This window comes from Colobus angolensis, unplaced genomic scaffold, assembly GCF_000951035.1.
Source record: "Colobus angolensis palliatus isolate OR3802 unplaced genomic scaffold, Cang.pa_1.0 Scaffold472, whole genome shotgun sequence".
In the NCBI taxonomy this organism is placed as follows: domain Eukaryota; kingdom Metazoa; phylum Chordata; class Mammalia; order Primates; family Cercopithecidae; genus Colobus; species Colobus angolensis.
This window is the reverse complement of record NW_012118177.1, coordinates 315301-342282: the sequence shown is the minus strand read 5'-3', so window position 1 is coordinate 342282 and position 26982 is coordinate 315301. Positions and strand designations below refer to the sequence as shown.

The following is a 26982-nucleotide window of genomic DNA, read 5'->3' as shown; positions in this document are numbered from 1 at the left end:
TTCTAATATGTTAATATCAGAAAATATTCTAATATGTTAATATCAGAAAATATTCTAATATGTTAATATCAGAAAATATTCTAATATGTTAATATTAGAAAAGATAGGTTATTCACAATGAGAATATTAAGGGCAACTGACGGGCAAAGTAGTTCTTCTAAAATTACATTCAATACTGTCCAAACATCCTGATAATACAATAGGGTCAGCACTTCTGAATTTGCTGATATCCAGAATGAACAAGATCTAGGTGTAAAGAGTTCCAACATAACAAACATTTCCTCCATTATAAAATCTGGAACCAATTCAAGTGGACTTCTAAATATTCATTTTGTCCACAGTAGCTTTTCAAAGGCTTGGCTTTTCCTCCTATATCCCAAACTCTTCGGGTAACTGGGGAAGGACAACTATTTCAAAGGGTGATACCGAACCTCATCAGACCGAGAATCCTAAGTAGTGCTTTTTCAAAACAGAAAAAAACAAAATCTAAACTTTTAAGCCAAACTAGCCTCTCTTTCTTCAAAGTCCTGTTTAGTGGCAACTTTTTTTGTTTCCTTTTGATTGGTCTCAGTCACAGATGAACCAAATTTGCGTTTCTTGATTCCTTCATAGTAGTTCTTGCAATATATATATATTTACTATCAGTGTACCTCATCAAAGAAACAAATACACAAATGATTTCTTAAAAGTATCTGGAATATATATCGGTGTTTCACTAGGAACCAGACCAAATCAGTACTGCCTACCCCTGTATACCTGTATGAAGTGATTATCCTCCTGCTATGGTTTGAATATGGTTTATTTGGCCCCCAAATAGATTTCTTTTCCTTCTTTACCCGGCCTCAGGTGTTAATTTATAGCCATACAAATGAACTAAGACACCTCTTATCTAGCCTTTTGTTAAAATCTAGTCTGTTGCAGAATAGGCATTACTACAGATTAGCTGTTGATTAAAGCAATGGTTCTTAATATTCTGGATTATTACAGATCATCTTCTGGAGGGAGGGTGTGTCGCAGGGAATGTGACCCAAGTCACCTTTATTACCATTTTTTTTTAAATCAACAAAGGCACACAGCTAATGCAGAGTACAGCAAGTTGCCTTTCTGCCCTGCACCTCTAGATAATTTTGATATAGTTTTTGAAGGCGATAATACATTACGGAATGGGTCACATAATTGACATAGCACAAAAATTATCTGGCAGATGGAGTCCTCAGGAAACAGTATATTAAAGACATTAGGGAATTAGAAATGACACTGTTTAAAAGGTCACAGATGAATAATTTGTGGATGACATGTCACACTCATAGGTAAACAATTCTTAGAAATATTATATAAAACACCTGATCCTGCTTGAAGTATTCTGACTTCCACTAGTGGTTATATTTAACTTATCACATAGAACCTAAGGGCTAGATCAGCAATTCTCCAATTTTTTGGTCTCAGGACCCCTTTACACTCTTTAGAGTTATTGAGAACTCCAAAGAACTTTTGTTTATGTAGATTATTTCTACTGATATTTACCACATTAGAAATTAACATTGAGGAATTTTAAAAATATTTATTTATTCGGCTGGGGGTGGTGGCTCACGCCTGTAATCCTAGCACTTTGGGAGGCCGAGGCGGGTGGATCACGAAGTCAGGAGATCAAGACCATCCTGGTTAACATGGTGAAATCCCATCTCTACTAAAAATACAAAAAATTAGCCAGGCATGGTGGCATGTGCCTGTTGTCCCAGCTACTTGGGAGGCTGAGACAGAAGAATCACTTGAACCCAGGAGGCAGAGGTTGCAGTGGCTGAGATTGTGCCACTGTACTCCAGCCTGGGTGACAGAGTGAGACTCCATCTCAGTATATATATATATATATATATATATATATATACACACACATACACACACTCACTTAAAATAATCATAAATTCATGTTAATTAACCTAATTGTATTAAAAATAACTATATTTCCCAAAAAAAGTCACAAGGAAGAGTGGCATTGTTTTTCATTTGTGCCAACCTCTAATGGCAGACTTAATAAAAGATAGCTGAATCTTCATAGATGCTTCTGCATGAGATCTATAGTGATATGTTGTTTTGGTTAAAGCACAAGAAGGAAATCTATATTCAGATATGCAACTGGAAAATTGAGGGATGTCTTAATAGCATTTTCAGATAACTGTAGATAGTCTCCTTTGATACTACACCGAAACTCAACAAATGGTAGTTTCTTAAATAGTATGTGCAAGGTAGAATTTGAAACAATATCAATGAATTCTTTCTACTTGGTTAAATGAAAATCCATTGGTCTATCTCACACATTGAATGGATCTTTTATTTATATTGGGGTTTTGTAATATCATGCATTGGTCATTTGGAAAATATTGGCTCACTGTGTTACATAAATCCCAGTTACGCAGACTCAGTTACGCAGATTCACTGAGTTATGCAGTTATATGGTGACTCATTTCAAGATAAAACAATAACAAAAAAGTCAGTTGTTAATATCACCATTTATCCCATTAGAAAAGTCTAAGTATTGGGAAGTTATGCTTACACAGTAGATAAAAGTTTTTCAAAATTCTGACTTTTGCTTAAAAACTTAAATCTTATCACTGGCAACAAATACTGTCATTTATTTTCCTTAAATGACAGGCTCACCCAGTTAATTTTTGAGAAAATGTCTTCCAAATAGGACTAAAGTCTGAATAACTGTTGTTTGTCAGTAGATCTTCAAGTTAAAGAGGTGTTTGAAGTGGCTATTTCATCTCATGACTCAACCATACAAGTGCTTTTCCTTCAGATAACCATCATACTTTGGTATGCTGTAGAAGTGCTGTATGCCTACTTCCCATTTCATGACATAGAAATACATACGTATGTGTATATATGCACATGTATACATATGTGCGTATACATATACATACATCAATATGTACACACACTATATACATAGTTGTGCAGGGTAGAGATTTAATAAAATTATTCTTTTTGATTCATCAAGGGCATTCTTAAGTGAAACTAGCATTTTCTGTTTCCTGAAGTGCATGGAGGTAGAGAATACAATTGATACAGTTTGGTGCCACAGTCTTAATTTGTGTGAAGGTGCCAGCAGTTTTACCCACCATTCCCTTTATATCATCTGTGTAAATATTAACACAGTGAATAAGGCAAATAATGTGTAAGTATTATTATAACAATAGTTTTGATCTCATGGACCCCTGAAAGAATCTCAGAGACTAGTAGTCCCCAGATCATAATTTCAGAACCATTGTGCTAGATCGATGATCCTCAAATGTTAATATGCAGGAGAATGACTGGGAAAACTTGTTAAAACACTGAGCTCTCTGGGCCCCATTCCTTCACTCAGTATGTCTGGGGTGGGGCTTAGGAATCTGCAGGTTTAACAAGTTCTGTGGGTTATTTTGCTGCATGTGGTCTGTGGAAAATACATTGAGAAATACTAGACTGGAGTTTGTTTATAGTTTTACCAACATTAAGGTCAAAGAGTTTCAAGATAGCAGTCCAGTCCCTCTGTCCAGATCAATGTCAATCCTTTACCATGCAGAGAAAAACTCTGCCAATAGAATTATTTTGTTTTCATCAGTATGTAATGTACTTCAAATAGAATTTTAAAAATTTGCTATATCAGAAATAGTCCCATTCCTTTCCTGTTATAATATATCTCCATTGTCACCATTATCTTTCACTTAAATCACCATTAACAACCCGTTAAGCGGTCTCTAAGCACCAGTCTTAGACTTCTGATTCATTCTCCTCATGGCTACTAACGAAATATTTCTAAAAGGAAAAGTACATTATTCTTTTTCAAAAGACCCTTAAGGAGCTCCATTTCACTTATAGAATAAAATTAAACCTCCTTTTATAGGATTTTGACCTGACTGCATTAGATGTCCTGCTTTTACACTATCTACTACAGACTTCCCTTGAAGTTATCTGGTTTATTTGTCCTTCATAAACTATGAACTTCATGTTAGGGACCAGGTCTCTCATCAGTGTATCTACAGCAACTAGCAGAGTGCCTACCACATAACACATGTCAACTAAATTTCTGATGAATGCAATTTTAGGTATAATATATTTAGTGATAATTTGAATTTTGATTTAATCTGAAAACGAATTCATCTTTTGAAGATAATTGTGGTTAACAGTCTAAGGTGTGCCTCCTCTCTCTATATAAAGATGGCATATCTAGACAAGACATGTCTGTCTACAGCAAAGACATATCACAAAAACAGATAAAAATTTAAATACTAATTCTATCCTATAGACCTTGGGTTTAGTAGAATGCTTATTGCTACCATGCTGATTCTGTTGAAATTACTATACTTTCAGAGCTGCACTAATGGGTGACAAATAATCCCTTTCCAACATGGGGCTTTGTTACACCTCAATTTCAAACTTCCATTCAGATGCTGGTACAGATGCTATTTTAGCCTAAAGCTCAAGTTAAAACACAGTCATCCTGGTTCACTAGGAGGCTGATGGCTTGGGCAGTTATGAGGAATTTCAGAGGGCATAAAAGAGAAGCATTGAAGCATCCAGAACAGGTTGAGTCTCTATAAAACCTTAAATTTGTGCTGATACTGAGGAAAAAAAAAAAACACATGTTATTGCAAGGCCATGCAGAAGTTATAATATATATGTTATTATATGAGTAAATAGGGTATTCTGTAATTAAATTAAAATTTTTATGCCAATGTTTTCTATTGTCATTGTTTTTGTTTTGGGGGTGGTAAGGTTTCTAGAAATCAGATTTAACATTTGCAGTTGCTATTTATTTATGTTTTCTGGAGGAATGCTAGTCAGTAAACTCTACAGCATCAACATTTTCAATCCCTTAGGATTATAAACTATGAAATATAAAGAGCTGTTCAGAATCTGATAGGACTATTTGATGAGAAAAGGTGAAACAACTATGACTAACAAGATATATACAAGTGGTTAAAAATAATTATATTATTTGTCGGGAAGTTTAAAAAAAGGAGTAAACAGGAGAATTTGAGGTTTTAGGAAGAGAACATTTATACAAATGATCATTAGAAATTATGGTGTTCCTTTTGTCCTTTATTTGTCAGTTCTAGCCAGGTGTGGTTGCTCATGTCTATAATCTCAGCACTTTGAGAAGCCGAGATGGGAGGATTGCTTGAGCCCAGGAGTTCAAGGCTGCAGTGAACTATGATTGCACCACTGCACTCCAGTCTGGATGACAGGGCAAGACCCTGTCTCTAAAAATAAAAAGTAAAAAATACTTGTTGGTTGTATTTTCCTATAATGTGAGCCCTTGTAAAGGAGAATTCCACTGATATTCAACTGTTTATTTAGGAGCAAACATATGGGTACAGACGTAGGTCATAGCCTAGACTTACAATGAAACTGGGACATGACCTTCACCACTTTATCCTGAACCTTTCAGACCAGGTGGAACTAGTACAACAATGCATGAAAGGTCCCGGTGCTCTGTACCTTAGATGTTGCCAAACTCTAGTCAATGCAACTTTTTGTGTAGATCTGAAAGCCCTACCTAAATTGACATTTAAGTGCCAGACTAAAATATTATTAGGCAAAACAAACAAACAAACAAAACAACAACAGAAGCTAAAAATGTGAGATCCCAGGAAGGAAAAAACAGTATCATTGTTGTTTTGAGCATGCTGCTTACTCACTCCCCTTCTCCTACTACAACATTCAGCACAATGCTGGTCATAAAGGGGCATTCAAACTTTTATTGAAATTGAGCTGCTTCTTATATGCATTCTCTTCAGGTATAGTTTTTAATATGGGGATTGGGTTGGAAATTGCATTTGTCATTAAAGTTAGGAAGAATATTATGTTGAGAGATTAGGTATTCATTTTGACCTGGCCACAAAATCCAAGGGTGCAAGAGTTCCAGTAGTCCAATTAGTTATTATTCCATTATGTATCCAAATTAGAGAAAAGGAGAATTTGGTATGCCTCTGCATGACTTTTGATATGCTACAGGTACCAAAAATTTTATAAAAAAAGAACATTCTAGTACTTGAGTATATTAAATTTCCTCCTATATGACATATTTAAAAAGCTAGCTTCTACACTAAGGCCCACCCACTAATTATAAAACCAAATATGAATCTGTCTCACTTATGTCCTTATCTTTTCACTATAAATTGTTTCTGAAAGTCAGTAAAGAGAATTAACACAGCAAGTAGAACTGCACTTTAAAGCCACATAAACCTGATATAAAAGCTGCCATATTAGTACAAAAAAGAATATTTGTCATTACAGTTGAATATATTCTGTTCCTATCATACCAAAGTTAACTTTATTGGTTAGTCTCTGACATTGACAAAACCTTGATACAGTTAAAATATGAGGACCGGGCATGGCGGCTCATGCCTGTAATCCCACCACTTTGGGAGGCCAAGGTGGGCAGATCACTTGAGGTCAGGAGTTTGAGACCAGCCTGGCCAACATGGTGAAATCCTGACTATACTAAAATCCAAAAATTAGCCGGACGTGGCAGTACACTCCTGTAATCCCAGCTGCTCAGGAGGCTGAGGCAGGAGAATCGCTTGATCCCAGGAGGTGGAGGTTGAAGTGAGCCGAGATCGTGCCACAGCACTCCAGCCTGGGTGACAGAGCAAGACTCCGTCTCAAAAAGAAAAAAAAAAAGTCAGAAAAAAAGAAGGAAGGAAGGAAGGAAGGAGAGGAGGAGAGGAGAGGAGAGGAGAGGAGAGAGAAATTGTTAAGTGCCTGACAATCAGTGCTACCCAAATCATATTTCAGATGTTAAGTATTTGGAAAGACAAAAAGGGCTCTGCAGATAAATTTAGAAAATAATGAATTGAACAAAGTCAAACAGGGTTTCTTTTGCATATTAGAGGCTCTAAGAAGCCCTGCAGTGATTTACACTGCCAATCTCCAAAGCTGGGCTATAGATGAGGGTAAGGAGATGGTTAAGCTATCCTTTAATAAACCAGGATGTGCACTGTACATACATTATTTAATTTACACTTCACAATAATCCTATGACATAAAGACAATTATATTATTCATTCTGTGGGAGAAGAAACTGAGTCTTAGTTTAATTTGGTTAAGGTCACAAAGTTTTACATGATAGAGTTGGGACTCATACCAAATCCATTTGATTCCTAAGTCCCCTCTTCTTAACCACTGTGCCAGCAAAAAGGTCATAGCCATTTCCATTGTTAGAGCTCAATATCTTGATTTTAAGGTTTAGCTTTTGCTTAAAATGGAAATACACCAGGGAGAAGGAAGATAATATAGTCGTTTCAGTTTCTTGATTATATGATTTCTTCCTGCATTTTTCAGGAACTGCCCAGAAAAATTGCAATATTGATGTTAGGTTTTTCTGCTTCTACCTATGAAACAATTACATATTTCAAAATGTGGTAGTAAATATCTATAATAACCAATGGAGAAGTATTATGTTTACTAGTAATGAAATTGTTAGCAAAAGTTTCAAGAGAACTAGCATTTACTAAGTGCTCACTACCTGCCAAAACACTTGATTTATAATATCATAGAATAAGTAGGTATTATTATCCCCCCTTTGATGAACAAGATAAATAAGGTCTAGGTTAACAACTTGCCCAGGATCACATATTTATTAATTGGTAGGGCTGGAATTCAAATCAAGTTTTCTGACTCAAGGACACCTTCTTCCATTGCAATATGCTGTCTCCCAATTTCAAATGGAACACATTCACCTTGGTACAACAGGTTGAAATAAAAACAGAGCAATCAAATAGCTTTCCTTACCATCAAAGGAGGATCTGTTGGCCTTTAATTACATTACTCAAAGAAAGTCAATTCTTTTGTCTTGTTAGCCAGTTCAACCAAAAAGCATCAGCCATAGAGGAGCAGCAAAAATAATGGCAGTTATGGTTTGTGTGAAGGGAGGTAATTGATTTCACACCAGCCAGTTTGAGTCTTTCTTACATATCCTGCCCTTTTGCCAAATGAACTGGCGATGAAAGAATTTGATTGAAACACACCTATAAAAGTATTTTGGAATTGTGTTCAATATAGATTGCTCATGGTTCTACGAATGAAAACCTCACTCAATATAATCACATTTCTTTCTAGCTTTCATCCAAGTGACTGCTGAAATCTTCAAAGATAAGAGATGTATAGTCAGCCCTCCATATCCATGAGTTCTTCATCCATGGAGTCAACTAACCAAGGATCAAAAATATTGGGGAAAAAAAAGTGCCTGTTCTGAACATGTACAGACTTTCTTTTCTTGTCATTATTCCCTAAGCAATGCATTTTAACAACTATTTACATAATATTTACATTGTATTATAAGTATTTTAGAGACGATTTAAAGCATATAGGAGGAGGTGCATAGGTTATATACAAATACTATGCCATTTTGTGTTGGGGACTTGAGCATCTGTGGATTTTAGTATATGCGGGAGGTCTTGGAACTAATCCTCCAAGGATACCAATGGACAACTGTACTTGAAAATCTACTGATGGCTAACTAAGCCACAAATCAAGTTAAGATACATTCTTAAGACTTTTAGGGACATCACAAATGCTCTTAAAATAAGCCAAAAACCCTAGAAGAAAACCTAGGTAGTACCATTCAGGACATAGGCATGGGCAAGGACTTCATGTCTAAGACACCAAAAGCAACGGCAACAAAAGCCAAAATTGACAAATGGGATCTAATTAAACTAAACAGCTTCTGCACAGCAAAAGAAACTACCATCAGAGTGAACAGGCAACCTACAGAATGGGAGAAAATTTTTGCAGTCTACTCATCTGACAAAGGGCTAATATCCAGAACCTACAAAGAAATCAAACAAATTTACAAGAAAAAAACAAACAACCCCATCAAAAAGTGGGCAAAGGATATGAACAGACATTTCTCAAAAGAAGACATGCATACAGCCAACAGACACATGAAAAAATGCTCATCATCACTCGCCATCAGAGAAATGCAAATCAAAACCACAATGAGATACCATCTCACACCAGTTAGAATGGCAATCATTAAAAAGTCAGGAAACAACAGGTGCTGGAGAGGATGTGGAGAAATAGGAACACTTTTACACTGTTGGTGGGATTGTAAACTAGTTCAACCATTATGGAAAACAGTATGGCGATTCCTCAAGGATCTAGAACTAGAAGTACCATATGACCCAGCCATCCCATTACTGGGTATATACCCAAAGGATTATAAATCATGCTGCTCTAAAGCACATCCACACGTATGTTTATTGTGGCACTATTCACAATAGCAAAGATTTGGAATCAACCCAAATGTCCATCAGTGACAGACTGGATTAAGAAAATGTGGCACATATACACCATGGAATACTATGCAGCCATAAAAACGGATGAGTTTGTGTCCTTTGTAGGGACATGGATGCAGCGGGAAACCATCATTCTTAGCAAACTATCGCAAGAACAGAAAACCAAACACCGCATGTTCTCACTCATAGGTGGGAACTGAACAATGAGATCACTTGGACTCGGGAAGGGGAACATCACACACTGGGGCCTATCATGGGGAGGGGGGAGGGGGGAGGGATTGCATTGGGAGTTATACCTGATTTAAATGACGAGTTGATGGGTGCTGACGAGTTGATGGGTGCAGCACACCAACATGGCACAAGTATACATATGTAACAAACCTGCACATTATGCACATGTACCCTAGAACTTAAAGTATAATAATAAAATTAAAAAAAAGAGATAAGTCAATATCTGAGATCCTCAAAGATTAAGAAAACAAAATGTAGTCTTTAAGGTGAAGTACATGGAAAAAGTGAGACAGAACTTTGGTCAACATGACAAAGAAACTGAATTAAAACTCCCTAAACCAGCATGGTTGGGAAGAATATAATAATCCATACTCGATGGGGCTCTCATAATGAACAACCACAACAGAAACACTAATGGGTTATGTTTCAAAAGTTCATTTGTAAACCAGTTCTTTGGAAGTAGAGACAACGTATTTTCCCATAGTAATGTTGCTAACACTGGGTTCTCAAATGAGTCCAAAGATTATTGAGGACAAAAAACTGCAAAGCAAATATAAATTATTATTTAACCCATATTTGTAATAAAGCTTTTCAGAAAACAGTATCACTGCAATATCTAAAGTAAAACAAACAAAAGCACATAAAATTTATCTTGAATACTGGTACATGAAGGAAATGCATATTAATCAGGAGAATTATATGGTTAACGGGTGGTTTTTATAGAATTTATGGGAGTAAGTTATGGACACATTCAAGGTCATTAGATTTTGAGAATACCAGTTTGCTATAATGTTTACTACTACATCAAAGAAGTGGAATTACATAGAAGGAAGCACAAAATTTTTGAAAAGGATAGAAGCTCTAAGAGGGGTGTGTATGTATGTGTAAGATTACCTAAGGTAAAATTAACCATGTTATGAAAGACAGAGGAAGAGGGTAGAAAAGTATGACACAAAATACATTCTAAGAGGAAAATAAGTGGTACCAAAGCAGCCTTTGAATTTGACTGTTTCTTGTATAAACCACCAACAAGTGGAATTTTATGTAGCAGAATAAAATCCCAAGGGAAATGCTCATTTTAAAACCAAGTAACTCAATTTAAATGAGCTTGTATGTTCTATCATTAATAAAGTGTAAAATAAGAATATCATGATTCCCTTCTGCCCTTAATCTAATACAATTTCCTCCTATTTTCTAGAATGACAAAATCTATCATCATCAGATGAAGTCAGTGTCTCATGGATGAAAATTACTAATATATTGAATTCTTCATACTAAGCTATTAGCACTAATCTTAACACTATTGAATAGAATGGATACTGAAGGGGGCTAATGAGGGTAAGCAGGCCTCTTATGGGAAAAGAAAAACAAAAATACAAAGAAAGTCATGGAATGTGCATTTTTTTATGTATGTGTGTATGGGGGGTGGATTATAAAAAAGCTAGCGATACAATGGGTAAAGAGAAGATTCCATATTAAAATAAGAAAAGTCAGTCCTGAAAATTCTTTTAGTGGTCAAGGCACAAGAAGAAACCAGTGTTAACAATAAAAGGTAACACCAACTATCATATGGATTAGATAGCTATATTCAAAAGGCCAAAGCAATTCTTAAATTCTTGTAATAGTTTATAAATCATTTCTATGATCAGATATGCTTTGTTCCTGTTGTCACTATAGTCACATTAGTAATGTTTTCTTTAGGATCTATCAATAATTTTGGAGTATTTTGGGTTCTTTAAAATTACTAATTTTTCTGATTATAAAAGTAAAACATTCGTTACAAGAAAGTCAGAAAATATAGAAAAATAATAATGAAGAGAACAAACACTTTCTCCCACAATTTCACCAATAATATTAACATTATGGATGTATTTTCTTTTTAAAAGCTAAGATGCTTTAAGTTGCAGGCTATATTTAACTAAACTATTGCAACATTTTGTCTGAAATGACAAGTTAACATCTAAAGAGAAACATATATCAACTATTGACTTCAAGGACTATCTTCTTTCAAAAGGTCAAAATGAATAGGGTTAACTCAAAATTACTGATTTGTACCTAACTTGGTCATTCAAATATTGAAAGCAAGTAATTTATGAGCAGATTCTGGATTTAACAACCTTCATCAAATACAGTTTCCCACAGGTCAGCATGAATCACCAAACTTTCCTTAAGAAAGAAATCAATATTGCACTAAGCCTAGGGGTAAATTCAAGCAGTAACTACATGCTATGATGCATAGAAGGACACACACACAACTGAAAAAGGAAAGGACAGAACAGGAAATAACATAACAAAGAGCCCTTGTGTTCCACTTTGCCCATAGGGCTCCAAGGTGGTGATGTACAGCAAAGTGTGGCAATTCTGAACTGGCTTAGTAACTGCATGGAAAGGTACATGTACCCTGTGCTTGGTAATAACTCCCTACAGTATGTAGCTGAGAATCACCACCATAAAATAACTCCAATGCAGTGAAGAGGAGACTATTTCTGTGGGTGATTGGGCTCCTACCACATGCTGCAAGAGGTCATTCCCTCAGGAAACAAAGTTGATAATTGTGCTACATCAAAAATTCTTCATACTGGAGTGTGAGGTGCTCTTCTGGAGTTTGGTACTATTTTATTTCTCGAGCTGGGCGCTGGTTACACAGGTGTGCTCAGTTGTGAAATTTCGCTAAGCTATAAATCAATGATTTATGTACCTTTTTGGGATGTATATTATACTTCGATAAAACTTACATATACAAAAATTATTTATCCCCAGGAAATATCTATGGTGCCTTATCAAATAAACTTTGGGGCAAACCCCAACAATAGTTTATAGTTCAGCAGCCATCATTATAATAGAAAAGCTAATTAAAAGCAACAGGGGAAACCACGTGCAAACCTCAATTGTGAAGAAGACATAAAAAACAAAAAAGAAAAAGGCATTACCTATGGGAATATTGGGGGAGAAAATGAACTGAAGCACAAATGGTGATCAAATCCTTAGAAATACCAAGGCCACAATAGGCAACGCATATGGGTTAGATCAGACCATGTTTATGGCTAGCAAGTATATTTCAATGTAAACTTCGGTGGAGCATATTTTTTATTTAAATGCCCCAATTCACAAGCCTCCCCATCTCCATTTTTGCACTTCCTTTCTGGTAGCTAAAGAAAGAGAGGCTCAATCCCCAACTCTCAGTCAATGACCACAACCTTCAACTACAAGAGGACCATCTTCTATTTCTAGATACATGAGAAATTCTTACAATAGAATGCAGTATACAAAACTAGTATATATAGTATATAATTCTTTAATATATCTACATACAGAGCAAAATCATAAAATGACAAGCTGGGTGCGGTGGTTCATGCCTGTGATCCCAGCACTTTGGGAGGCTAAAGCAGGCAGATCACTTGAGGTCAGGAGTTAGAGATCAGCCTGGCCAAAATGGTGAAACCCCGTCTCTGCTAAAACTACAAAAATTAGCCGGGTGTGTTAGCACAGGTCTGTAATCCCAGCTACTCGAGAGGCTGAGGCAGGAGAATCACTTGAACCTGGGAGGAGGAGGTTTCAGTGAGCTGAGATCGCACCATTGTACTCTCCAGCCTGGGTGACAAAGCTAGACTCTGTCCCAAAAAATAAAAAATAAATAATAATTTTAAAAAATGACTAAAAAACTCCCCAAAATGCTAAAACAGATTTGTATGTCTTTTTTTAGTTTTTCTGTATTTTATTAATACTACATTAATATTTATAAAAAATAACTGTTAAAAAAGTAGAATACAAAGTTATGCCTATGTACAGAAATCAAGATAAGAAGGAATATTAATGGTGTCATCTGTGTCGTAGAATTATGGGTATTCTAGTTTTACACTTTTCTGTATTTTTCAAGTTTTCTATAACAGTTAATTTTATAATCAGAAAATTACTTAGAAAATGTCTTTAGTACTCTCCTCTCTTCTGTCCATTTAAGAGTGTGAACAGAGTTAAAATGTGGCATTCTGTATTGAAAACACATATCTTCCAGGGACTGAGGGTGGAAAAGTTATTTATGTGCTTAGAAAACAATTCACTGGATCAAGCTATACAGTCATCCCTCAGTATCCATGGGAGATTGGTTTCAGGACCTCCCAATGATACCAAAAGCCACAGATGCTCAATTTCCTTATATAAAATGGTTCACTGTGTGCATATAACCAGTGCACATCTTCCTATATATTTTAAATCATCTCTAGATTATTTATAATACCTAATACAATGTAAATGCTATATAAATAGTTGTTATACTATATCATTTAGGGGATAATGACAAGAAAATGAGGTCTATACATATTCAGTGTAGATGCTTCTTTTCCCCAAAATATTGTTGATCTTCAGTTGGCTGAATCCATAGATGTGGACAGAGATACAGGGTGCTGACTCTATTTTCCTTTTTTTTTAAAAAAAAAGATTTTTACTTTATGAAATTTCACATTCACCAACATGTTCAATGGAAGCATTTTAATTGGAGACATAAATAGAATGCTGGTGTAGTTTTTAAAAGATCAAAAAAAAAAAAAAACCGCACAGGGAAAGCTCAATATGAAAACTCATCTGTCATTATTTTCTTGTTACCTAGGGCATTTTGCCATTAAATACCCATAAAACCAGCCTAATCACCATAGAAGTTAGCCAGCAATCTTGAAGTATGTGTACACTCTATTCCTGTATGCTCTTCTTCCTTCTACCAGATTCCACATTGCTTAAGAGGGCAGGGACTTTACCTTAATTATTTTGTATACTCAGGCAAGAAGCACAGTATCTATCAGACAGCAGACCTTTGATAAATGCTCAGTGAATTGAATTCCAATCCACTAGATACTTTTCTAGTGAATCTTGTGACCCTTCTGGCATTAGAGTTCTTGGGTGTTTAAGACAATTCAGCAAGCATTTCTAAAGCATGTAGAGCACAAAGGTTTCTATAGGGATTACAAAGATGAACAAAACATTAAAATTATTATAATCCAGTAGAAGGTAAAATATGTATACAAATAGTTTCCCGCAAAATGCAGAACGTACTATAAGAGAGGAAGTGCTATTGAACAAAAAGAGATCACCACACTTTGTTTTGGATGTGGGCTGTGCTGGGAAGGGGAAAAGAAAGAATTAAGAAAAGCTTCAAAGATGAGGAGGCATTTGTGTTGTGTTTTGAAGGATGTGTAAATTTTTGAGCAGCAGAGCTCCTGTTGGCAAGAGCAGAAGCAAAGGAATGTTAGTGGAAAAGAATAGAGAATGTTTAGGGACCAACATGAAAGAAGAAGCATATAAAACTTTGAATGTAGTTTGGGATCAGATTACTAGGAGTTTTATATGCCATGCTGAGAAATGTAGTCTAAAATTTATAAGTAATAGCATATATGTGATCAGAGTTGTGTTCTGATGGCATGGAGGAAGAACTGCATACTAGGAAAAAACTACTGGAGGCAAGGAGACCAATCAAGAGGCTAAGTATTTTTTCCCACGAGAAGACACTGGAACTGAAAGCAGGGTATTGAAAGTAAGGAAGAAGGAGACATACATGAGAATGTTTAAAGTGCCAGAATCAACAGGATGTGGCAGCTATTTATTGGAGGAGGAGTACTAGGAGTCTGGGATGCAAGTGAGAAGAAGTGTCAGATGCATGAATTAACAAAATAGTAATGAAACAAAAGAGAGGCAAGGAAGGAAGACACTACTTGGGATAGTTTTGAAGAAGTAGTCAACAGTATCAAATACAGTCCTGCAGAGATACCAAGAAGGCTACATCTGAAAATGGCTTTGGGAATAGTATTTTACATTGGTTAATCATCACTGGCCAATCCCTTTTGAGCTTCTCTACTAAAAAAAAAAAAAAAGATTTATTTTCAAAGTCAACATTCTAGAAAAAATAGAATAAAACTTAAATATAAAACGGTTGAGAAGGGATTGGGTGGTGATTAAGTAGTACAAACATACTATTCCAAGGTCCTCTGTGAACAGAAAAAGATTGGTAGCAGGAGGGAGAAGCAGTTATTTGAGAAAAGTACAACAAACATAGGAGGACCAAAAGATATTTTTCCTGTTAAAATTCATTATACCCTCCGTACCTCAAGGGATCAAATTAGAATTTCAGGTAATGTGGACTCTGAAGTACTCTAGACTGTTCATTTCCAATTATGCTCTACAAACACAGGATTCAACTTTCATTTTCTAGAGCATATTTACCTTAACTGTGATTAAAACATAATAGTAGCTTCCTATATGTCAGATACTGTGCTAAACACCTTATATGCATTATCTCATTGAATCCCAGCAACCTTAGGAGGCAAGTTTATTACTATGCCTGCCTTACACAGGAGAAAACTGAGACTTAGAGAAGTAAAATAACTGGCCTAAGATTTAAAAAACACTAAGTGGCAGAGTCCAACCTCTTAACTAATCTGTTCCACTATCTTTCAACAATGTACACAAGCAACTGTGTTATATATCAAACTGTATCCCATTGAAGACCCCCAAATCATTAATTAAACTGCTTGGTTCATTTACTTTTTTTTTTTTTTACAGCCCTCAGGAATAATGCTTCTCCTGACATCCCTTTGCATATGTTTCAAGCTCTTGTAAACGTTTCATGAATTATGAAGGTTGTAGTTCTGCACCGGTCTTTCAATAAATTCATGCCTACAATGTTGACTCAAGGAAAATTGTACAATCAAGTATACACACCTCTTCAACCTGTGGGTTGTGCTCAATTAGACACCAGACAAGGCTCAGGCCCATCTGCCTGGCAAAAGCAGAACAGTTTGTTGTGCCATAGTGAGAACATGCTTAACGTGTCTCGTGACAATCTTACATTTTAGATGGTTTTAATGTGTACTTTAAGATTTGGCCACTTCTTACTTGATTTTCATTTTTAAGATAAGAAATTTGAATAGTAATTACACTTTGGAATAAAAATTTTCTCCTAATTTCCTTTCAGGTTTCTGCACTGATTTGACTGAAATATATCCAGAGATTGCAAGCCAAACTGCCAATAAGCATCTGTCATTTGCAATTATTTATCTGTGTGAATCAGAATTTTCTGAATACTCTGCAAACAAAATACAGAAATAAACTGCACGAGTTGACGCTAGGCTACAATTAACTTTCGTAAAATTTTGGTATACATAAAAGTCTCATTTTCCTAATCGATTGCTCTTATATAGTGGAGTTTCTTTCTCCTAAACAAAAATTTTAGAGCAACTGTTCTAAATCAGTTAAATGAGAGTATAGACACTCAGCACAAACTCTAACCAAGGGCAAACAATTCAAGTGCAGTCCCCTATGACAGTGAGTGAAGAGAGATTTTGTAAACAAAGAAGATACAGAAGGCTTTTCTATATTTGGTGGCCCCTTTGTAATTCATAGCAATATATAATGAATTAATCTATACTTAAAATCTCAGTCCTATCTCTCTGCCACTATGATCCAAGATAAGTTTTTGTCCAGAGATTAAAAGGAAACCCTCGGCTTACTCTGAGGAATGAGTAAAGCAAACAATATACCACTTTGCAAACAAATATTCAATAACACATGTGGATAATATGCAAAGTGATTTTCCACCTATATTGAAAAATAGTTTTTCCAGGAGTTCAAGGAGAAATGTGATTCCTTACCTCAAGTAATTTGCTAGTTTTGGCTAGTTAGCTTGATGGCAAACTTTGGCATAGCCTTTATCTCAGATAATATTGTTTTTAAAGTATCAAAATGCTTTTCTGAATGTAGTGTAATTTAGTGATCAATATTTAGGGCTTTATTCCTATACGGTATCCTGAAACACAACAGCTATAATTAGATTCCCAGTGTATTCGTTTCTTCAAATCGACAGTTACACAATCATATATTTGTACATTAATTTTTTGCATCCTGTTAGCATTAACCTATTATAACATTCAGTGACTATTATCAGCTGGATAGTGTATATATATATATTATCCTTAATAATCACAGCAACATAAATATTATCTCCATCTTACAGATGGTGCATCCAAGGCTCAGTAAAGTTAAATAATCCGACCAAGGACACAAAGTTATTGTGCGGTAAATCCAGAATTTTATTCCCAATCTTGACTAAAATGCCTGTGTTTTTCTTAGTACACCATATTGCCTCTCAATAAAGGATAAGTATTATGTATGTAGAGTGCCTGGCACATAGTGGGAGCTCAGCAAAAGTTAATTTTATTGTCTCCTAAAACTATCAGATAAATATCCTTAACAGAAGCAAAAGGAAAATTGTCTAAGTAGGACTCTGTAATTAAATATTCTTCAATTACAAATCATTCATACAAATGAATCTCATTAGAAGACAAAGTCAAACCCTTGCTATTAGACAGTCAACTGAAATATATAGACTACAAACTTTATTACATCTTTATTATTGATTTTCAGTAACTTCTAAAAGCTACTAATTCATTCTAATCAATGAATTATCGGCCAAGAGAGATATAGTTTCTCCTTTAATCAATATAAAATCTAAAAATCATAGCATTTTAGATCTGAAAGTGATCTAGTTTTGTTTTGTTTTGGTACACGCTTCTAACTTGGCCGCCACTGCCTATACAACCATTTGACATGTGAGTAACTTGCACAAGGTTACAAAGTTGGTAGAGGCAAAGAAGGGGCCAAAAGAACTCAAATCTCCTAAGTTCCAATTCAGTGTTCTTTCCATTATGCCATCCAGCCACTCAATACAAGTGCTCTCTAGGCAGGTTCAGTCATAAGGTTTTAAGATCAACAGAAAACCTCCAGTAGTCAAATAAGAAGCTTCATCCTTCCAGTGACTCCCAGAAGGCTAATCCTATCAGCTAACCCTTACTGAGAGTGGATGATGTGCTTTACTGCACTAAACTCTTTAAGGCATTATTCAATTTTATCCTTAAGGCAAACTTGTGGGTAAGTTTTCTTATTATTCATTCTCATTTGACTGATGAGAGAACCCAGACTCTAAGACTTCAAATAAGTTGCCCAAGGTCACAGGACTAGTAAGCAACAGAGTAGGAATTTAAACCAAGCTCTGACTTGAGGCCCAGCTCTTAAAAACTATGATACACTGCTATTACACGTGTCTCTTCCTTTTTCTCCATTTTTCCCCCTCTGTCCTTTAGGGTCTAGGATAACTATATACATAAGGTATGGATACTTAATCACAAATAGGGAGGTTTCTGGAAGGATAACCAAAGGGGGAAAAATAGTAACCCCACACCATTTCCAAGAATTCAGAACTACCTGGACTATTTTTTTTTCTCCAAAGTCTAGGCCTTTGCTATCCTCATGCAGAAACCTCTTCTTTTTCAAGAACATTAGTCACCTGTTTTGCAACTCAATAACCTAAATCAGATTTTTCAGGAGCAAACAAAAGCAATGATACCAACAGTCACTTGGGACTTGAGACCACTGGGCAGAGAAGAACCCAAGAACTAAGCAAAGTTTCCACCAAAATTGCAATGAGGTTAACAGGGCACAGTAGCACAATCTAGTATTTGATACCCAGGAAACATGGAGAGAAAAACACGGAGAGGAGGGGAAAATCTGCTGCCAGTCTGAGGTTGTTAAACAGCAGAGTGAGGAAGAGATTTCCAGGTGATCTTCTCCTCGGTCATTTAAGACCCGATGCCCACTGCCACTTAATCCAAGGCTAGACACCCTTGTGAAAAACCAGGAAAAGGGAGCGCAAAGAGCTCAAACAGTCCTTGATTTGCCAGCCTCTGCACCCGGTTTGTCTTACCCTTTTCCACCAGAGAAGCAAATGAAGGCTTTTTTCTGCCCAACCCCCAGGCCTGGTGAATTCGGGGAGGACCCTGCCCCACTCCGTGGGGACAGAAAGAGCACCCACTTTCCTTGGGAGCAAGGGGATAGGGCGAGGAGGGCAATGAAGAAAATAAGAGAAACTGGCCATAGCAGCGGTCTGGAGGGGTGCAATCTAGTAGCTACACTTACCCGGGTGAGACATGGGGATGACCTCATTGCGGGTCCCGGGGAAGTTAAAGATGACGGCTCCAGACGCCCCTCTCTCATAAGCCAGATGGATCTTGTCTGCGAAGGTGCAGCCCCCGCCGCGTTGGATGAGGGCCAACCAAGAGACTTGCACGGTGCTTCCCCAAACCGTGGGCACCGTGAAATTCGTGTGCGGGTTACAGGCGTTGAGCGCCCCGGGCCCGTCGGGCGGTACCAGGACCCCAGACACAGGCTCCAGCGGCGAGTCCTGGCCGTACACGCCCTCCTCGCTCAGCTCCCACACCGTACGGTTCACTCCCGTGTGCGGAACCCGCCAGGACACGTTGAGGTACGCGGTCCACACTGCATCGGCCCCCCGGGAGCCGGGGGCCTGCGGACTCAGGGCCAGCAGGAAGCACCAAGCCAGCAATCTGGAAGAGCCGCAGACACCGCGGCAGGAGACCCCGGCCCTAGGCGGCGGCCCCATGGCGCGCGCGCTCCGCAGTTCCCTAGTGCCCCTGGCACGCGCCCTCCTAGCGCTTGGCAGGACCCTGGCCTTGAGCAGGTGCGCACCAGGTGGGGAAGGAATGGAGTGAGACTGGGGAGCTGTGAGCTAGGTCGGAGCCAGGAGGCACGTAGCGTCAGCACACAGGTTACCGCAGATGCAGCTCCTCGGAGCTCCAGCGCTCTCCTCTACCGTGGCTGCAGCGTCGGGCTCTGGGGCTTTAGCGTGAAGCTCCGCCCAGTCGACTGGGGGTGGAGGTGGCTGGGAGGGAGGGAAGGACACTGCGGGATCCGCCTCTTAAAAGGGTAACAGGATGGAACGATGTTAGAATAGGATCTGAGGCTGTGTGGCCAGGTGTGTCGCGTCGTTTTATAAAAAACGGACAGGCGAGGAACGATAAAGTCCGCAAACATAAAGCTTTCTAGTAGGATTCGAGTCGGTTTTGAATTGCAAGAATACATTTTTCCCTCCTATCATTTGCGTAAAGGACGTTTCGGGCTTATGGTGCCAGAATGTGAAAGTACAGTACTTCTAAAAAGCGCAGATCCAAAAGGTCTGAGTTGTAGTCAAGGGAATTTGGGTAGGGAAAGAATTTGGGTAGAATCAGGCTATTTACTGATCCTCCAGATGGGGGAAGGGCAGGAAAAGCGCGTTATTACCCTTTCTTACTGACTTCAAATGGCACCTTTCTCTTTCCCTGCTCCTAAGAAGCCTCATACATGGGTATTTCCTTACCGTTACCCTAGGTTTAATGCACCGCATCAGATGCCTCTTCTAAAAGTAATCTTAGTCCTCACAAAAGAATGACTGTTTTCACACACCTCAGAACCAAGCCTTTTTTCTGCATTTTTCACAAACCTGACTTACCCAAGCGGATATTCCTGCGCTATTCATAACCTTAACTACATAATCTTTCTCCATTTCCCACTAACTGAAAGGAGCCTGACTCTCCTAGGCGATTCACTCATGGCACTATTACATTATGATTTATCCTTGCTTAAGTATACAATTTTTGTCTACCCTGTCAACTATTACATTTACTGCGTGGTTAACAAATGAGCCTTGAATTAAGCTGAATTAATACACCTGGTGTCTGATAGTTATGAATAACTTTGGACCTTGGGGAACTTCCCTGTGCCTCACTCAGTTTCCTCATGGTCTGTAAAAGGGGAATAATAATGGCACCTACCTCACAGAGTTTTCAGATGATTAAATGAGTTAATGCATGTAATAAAGCACTTAGAACAATGATTAGCAATATATAAAAATTACATGTTAAATATTAAAATTGTTAAACAGGTTCAGGGACACAATTCTAAAATAATATTAAAGTTGTTAATTTGAGGTAATATCAGAGAAAATGATGTTCAAGATGTTCAGTTTTAGCCACTTTTTCGGTTCAAAGAAATACAATCTACTTTATGCAGCTCAACACTTGTTAAATTTCTGATCAATTACTCCCCTCAATCCCTGGCCCAGCGTTTACTTGATCAATGTTATTTACAAAGATTAAGCATAGAACAATTCTGTACCTGATACTCTTATGGCTTGAGAGAAACCTAGAGGAAAATTAACATCATATACCAAACAACACCTAGAACATAAATAAATGGGCGATTTTGTGAAACATATACTCTAGGTATTGAAAGGCACTTTAGAGGTCAAAGTGGGTATATGAGACCAATAGCATGGTACCCCCAAATACTGATTGTAATCTCTGAGATAAAAATTACCTATGGGAAAAGTGGGTAGGACCAACCACCTCTAAGAAATGGTACAATTCCAGAAATTGTCTGATTTTGATGGTGAAGAGCATTCAAAATTCAATCAATATTACCTGAATGACCGTCAACTATATTGTACTTTGAAGAGACAACGTGTTCAAAAGAAAGAAGGTATTTTATAGCTACAAAAATGAAGTTCAGAGAGACATTTGTTAATGTTTATCCATTCATTATTTTCTCAAATATTTGTTGTACATCTGCCATAAACCATGGGCTGAGCATTTTGGTATAAAATCAAATAAGACATCAACTCGCCTATCAAGAAGCTCATAAATTAGTTTTGATGAGAAGGACAAGTAAGATGATAAGTGCAGTATAGAGTGATATATATATACATATAGTGTAAACACTATGATGGAGATAGGACAGGGTAGTAGTGGATAACAGAGAAGCACCTAACCCAGACTGGGAAGTAAGGAAAAGCTTCCCAGAGGAGGTTACCCCTGGGCTGAGTTTGAGAGGGTTAACTTTTCTAGGCAGAAAACAACACAAGGAAAGGCATTGAAATATGAAAAAGAAATGTTAGGAAGCTGCAATTACTATAGGCCCAGTAAATGCAAAATGGTTGGAGCCTAAAGTAACAGAGGGACGGTGGTAAACAGATCGTGTTGGAGAGGTACATAAGGGTCAGTTCTTGACAGTCCTTTGGGTAAAGCTAGAGAGTTTAGACTTTATCCAAAAACAAGGAGTAATATAATTAGGGTTTAATCAGGGAGTAATAGAATCAGATCTGAAGTTTAGAGATCCTTCTCTGTGAATAATAGATTGGAGGGAATAAGAATAGCAGCAGGGAGCCCATACAGAAGATGGTTGGCAGTGCTACAGGTGAGAGATGAAGGTGGCTTGGATAGACAGGTAGTGGACATGAAGAGAAGTGGGCAGAATGGGAATGCTTTTTGGAGGTAGAATCAACAGGACTTGGTTTGGGGGATGAAAGACAAGGAGGAGTTAGAAATTACTCTGAGGTTTTTGACTTGGAAGACTAGATGACATTCAATCAGGGAATATAGGAGGAGGTTTTTAAATGTATAGAATGGATAGAAGGAGAGATGAGTTCACTTTAAATGTGTTGATTTTGAGGTGCCTATGATGTAACCAGGTAGAACTGCGTGATAGGCAGTTGAGTTTCTGATTACTGAACACCTGCTAAGTGCAAAGCATGGGAGAGACAGGGGTGTAGAGAGACAAAAGAAACAGTCCTTGCCCTCAGTGAGCTCATGGTCTAGTGAGACAGTCAGAGAGATAATCAATAACAGTACAGGGTAATACATGTTACGACAGAGAAAAGTATAAGGTGCTAGGGCAACACGGGTGTGACTGAGTCTTTAAGTACAAATGGAGTGACCCAAGCAAAGAGAGTAAGGATTTTCAGGCATAGGCAAGAGTGTATTATATGAGAACTCCAAAGAACATTCAGGGAACTAGCATTCAGTAGTTTGGTATGGTTGGGATGTAAAGTTGCAAAGGGGGAGCCAAGGAAAGTGAAGCTAGTCAAGTAAGTTGTGTCAGAACATGAAAAGTTTAGAAAATTACATATATATATATATATATATATATTTTTTTTTTTTTTTTTGAGACGGAGTTTTGCTCTTGTTGCCCAGGCTGGAGTGCAATGGCATGATCTTGGCTCACTGCAACCTCTGCCTCCCAGGTTTAAGCGATTCTCCTGCTTCAGCCTCCCAAGTAGCTGGGATTACAGGTGTGTGCCACCATGCCCAGCTAATTTTTATATTTTTAGTAGAGACGGGTTTCACCATGTTGGCCAGGCTGGTCTCGAATTCCTGACCTCGTGATCCTCCTGCCTCGGCCTCCCAAAGTCCTGGGATTACAGGTGTGAGCCACTGGCCTGGCCAGAAAATTATATTAAAGAGTATGGACTCAATATGTATGCACATGTGTATACACATACATAAAGCAAATATGGCAAGATGACAACAAGTGATAAATCTAGATGGTGGGTATATGGGTGCTCATTGTACTTTTTTTCCCCAACTTTTCTTATACAGTATTTTAAACATTTTGTAATAATAAGTTTAAAATTGTGAATTTCTATTGAAGTCAATGGAGCAAATGGTGTGATCAGATTTGAACTTAAAGAGATCATATGGATTGTATGAGGACAAGACTGATGAAAAAGAGACTAGTGAGGAGGCCAATATCTCCAGAACTATTCTGGAGTTCTAGACAATTGTGGAATGGAGGTATCAGACTACCATAGCTTGATAATGTGAGTCATTAAAATCATCCTATGAATGCCCCTTGCTCTGAGTTCATCCTCACCAAGCAACCCTACTTATTATCAGTTAGCTCCTCATGTAAATATGCCTACTGGGAGATAATGCACTGATTAGCAAACACTGGTATCTGGTCCACTTGGAAGTTGTACTTCTCATTATAAATTAATCAATTGGTATTCTGGCTTATATATTGGTCTCTTGTGAATTTGGTTAAGTGTGAGTCAGTCCCCAGGAACCCAGTCTCTGGTTATATTACCAATCAAATTTCAAGGCTTACAAAGCTAAGAACCAGATTGTAGATCATGACTGCAACAAAATCCTTCCACTCTATGGAGACTTGCCTGGGTAACCCACTGGCTTTCCCCATCCATATTCCTCTATTTCACTGTGAGTTATTTTCTAACTATAACAGTGCCTTACTACCAAGAGTGAGGTCTGTTGATCAGGAGCATCAGCATCATCAGGGAGCTGGTTAGAAATGTAGAATCACAGGTTCCACCCAGACTAACTGACTCGGAATCTGTCTTTGAACATGATCCTCAGGGGATCTGCATGTACATATGTCTGAAGAGCCCTAGGGTAGAATAGAGTATTCTTGACAGGTAGCTAGCATCCAGCATCTGCTTGAGCACTCCCACTGTCAGAGCTCACTACCTCACAAAGCATCCCGTCCAGAGTAAGACTATACTTTTTTGCTGGGAAGTTAACGTAAGTATAGTTTGACCCTGTTTCAGTCCTTCTTCTTCTTTCCACCCTCCCTTTCCAAACCCAGGCCCCCAGAGTTTCCATGCTACTACATGGCCATATCACTACTCCACCAGGGCCTTTGCTCTGAGCAGTCCCCCTATACCAGACTTCACCTTATATCTGACAAACCAAATTTACTAGTCCCAAATATATTCCCTCGGAGTCCTACTCTCCCTAAGACTAATAACAGCTACTGTTCATTGAGCATTTACTATATGTTTTATATGCATTATCTCATTTAATCCTCCCAAGTATCACAGAAGGGAAAACTGGCCCAGAGAGAATTACAGCAGCCTGCCAAAACGCATATAGCTAGGAACAGAAGAAGGATTCCAATGCCATTCTTACTCAAGTTATTAATAGCTGATAATGAGTTAACTATTTTCCCTCTGGAGAACGCCATTTGGATGTTGCTTTATACCAAAAAGAGAAAGTTGAAGTGAAATGTCTCTTGTATGCGTTTCAGGCACTGTGACCATTAAGGAAGATATATATGGGCCAGGAGCCTTTTTGAATTCTTCAAATCCTACCACAAAGGCCTACCCTGCCAAATATTTGTATCAGCAATACTACACTGAAAGCTGCCCTGAGCACTTCACTGTCTAATGATGAACTGATAAGCAGAGCAGCATCCTGCAGGAGCAACAGTAGGGAACCATTGTGGCAGATTTAGTTTCCCATCACACTGTCTCTATAGAGATGTTGAGGTGGACGATAGTGTTCAGGCTTTAATATGTTTGCGAGAAATGAGACATTACATCTGGCTTCTCACCATTAAATGAATGGGAAAGCACAACTTGGGACAAACAGTATCCTGGCATCTAAGTGATGCTGGATACACAGCTCGACAACATAGGTAAAGAGAATGTGTAGACAAGGGATGACAATAAATCTCCACTCCAGGCAGCTGCTCTATGATAGCAAGAAAATGGTGGGTGTAGGGAGAGAAGCAGCAGCAAACAAAACAAAATGAAAAGCCAAAGCATGATGCCAACAGCATACTTCCAAATAACATAATGTCACTTGCAAATGAAGACTAAGCCTCAGTCAGCTCAAGTTAGTATATAGCCATTAGGAAACAGGGGATTTTTTTTTAAAGCAAAGCTTTCATGCACCCAAAGAAAGGACAGAATTACAGAGAGTGGCTTTACAAACAGTAGATACGCTATATCTAAAACTAAGAACAATCTTTTCATATCCATAACTTCAAAAACTACCATTGAGATCCTACTATGGGCCAAGTACTTTACATATATTAATGATATCATTTGATTTTCACAACAGGCAATGATATCCTATTATAATTTACATTTTTTTCAGATGAGGAAAATGAGACTCAGAAAAATGAAGTATCTTGCTGAAGGTCACACGGCTGGTAGGTGGTGGAGTTGGAATTCACACGGGTATATATGACTCCAAATTCCATGCTGTTTTCATTCTGCTGTACTACCTCTACACATACATAGGGAGAATATTATTACAAGGTGGAAAAAATGGGTGTTCGTCAGCCACACATTTTACCATGCTAAGAGCCCCCTCACCAGAATCCTGCTGAGCAGCCCCAGAAATCCTAGATAACAGAGATTATGAGGCTGGGTGTGGTGGCTCATGCCTGAAATCCCAGCATTTTGAGAGGCTGAGGAAGGAGAGTTGCTTGAGTCCAGGAGTTTGAGACCAGCCTGGGCAACACAGCGAGACCCTGTCTCTACAAAAAATAAAAAATATATATTTTTAAATAAGAAAGAAAGAAATTGTGTTGGTGGAGGGCATTGCAGAAAACCTGAGCTAAATTGTATGCACTTGATTGCTACTGGGAGATCAAATTAGCTATCTTGAGTTTAGGGAGGTGATTGAGAGGATCACAGATTGCTGAGAAGGAGAGAGACAAAGAGTAGGGAAGGTCCCAAGGTGTGGGGGCAAGTTGAGCAAGGGAGGTGCTGGAAGGAACTATGGAGATGAGTGATCTTTTTTTTTTTTATTATTATACTTTAAGTTCTAGGGTACATGTGCATAACGTGCAGGTTTGTTACATATGGATACTTGTGCCATGTTGGTGTGCTGCACGAATCAACTCGTTAGCACCCACCAATTCGTCATTTATATCAGGTATAACTCCCAATGCAATCCCTTCCCCCTCCCCCACCATGATAGGCCCCGATGTGTGATGTTCCCCTTCCCGAGTCCAAGTGATCTCATTGTTCAGCTCCCACCTATGAGTGAGAACATGCGGTGTTTGGTTTTCTGTT

At 37.9% G+C, this 26982-nt stretch overlaps 1 protein-coding gene across 2 annotated transcripts in view; it reads right to left on the bottom strand.

Annotated features, from left to right (window-relative positions):
* RNF128 (ring finger protein 128, E3 ubiquitin protein ligase) overlaps positions 1-26982 on the bottom strand; it is a 117239-nt gene that overhangs the window by 56819 nt on the left and 33438 nt on the right. Inside the window, exon 1 of one of the 2 annotated variants that reach the window (XM_011958700.1) lies at positions 19467-20213. The exons of the other annotated variant lie outside the window; for it this stretch is intronic. Within the exon in view, the coding sequence (XP_011814090.1) occupies positions 19467-19950 (484 nt within the window). The 5' untranslated portion in view covers positions 19951-20213. Of the gene's footprint in view, positions 1-19466; positions 20214-26982 lie in introns of those variants that run through there. 2 annotated transcript variants of the gene reach the window in all.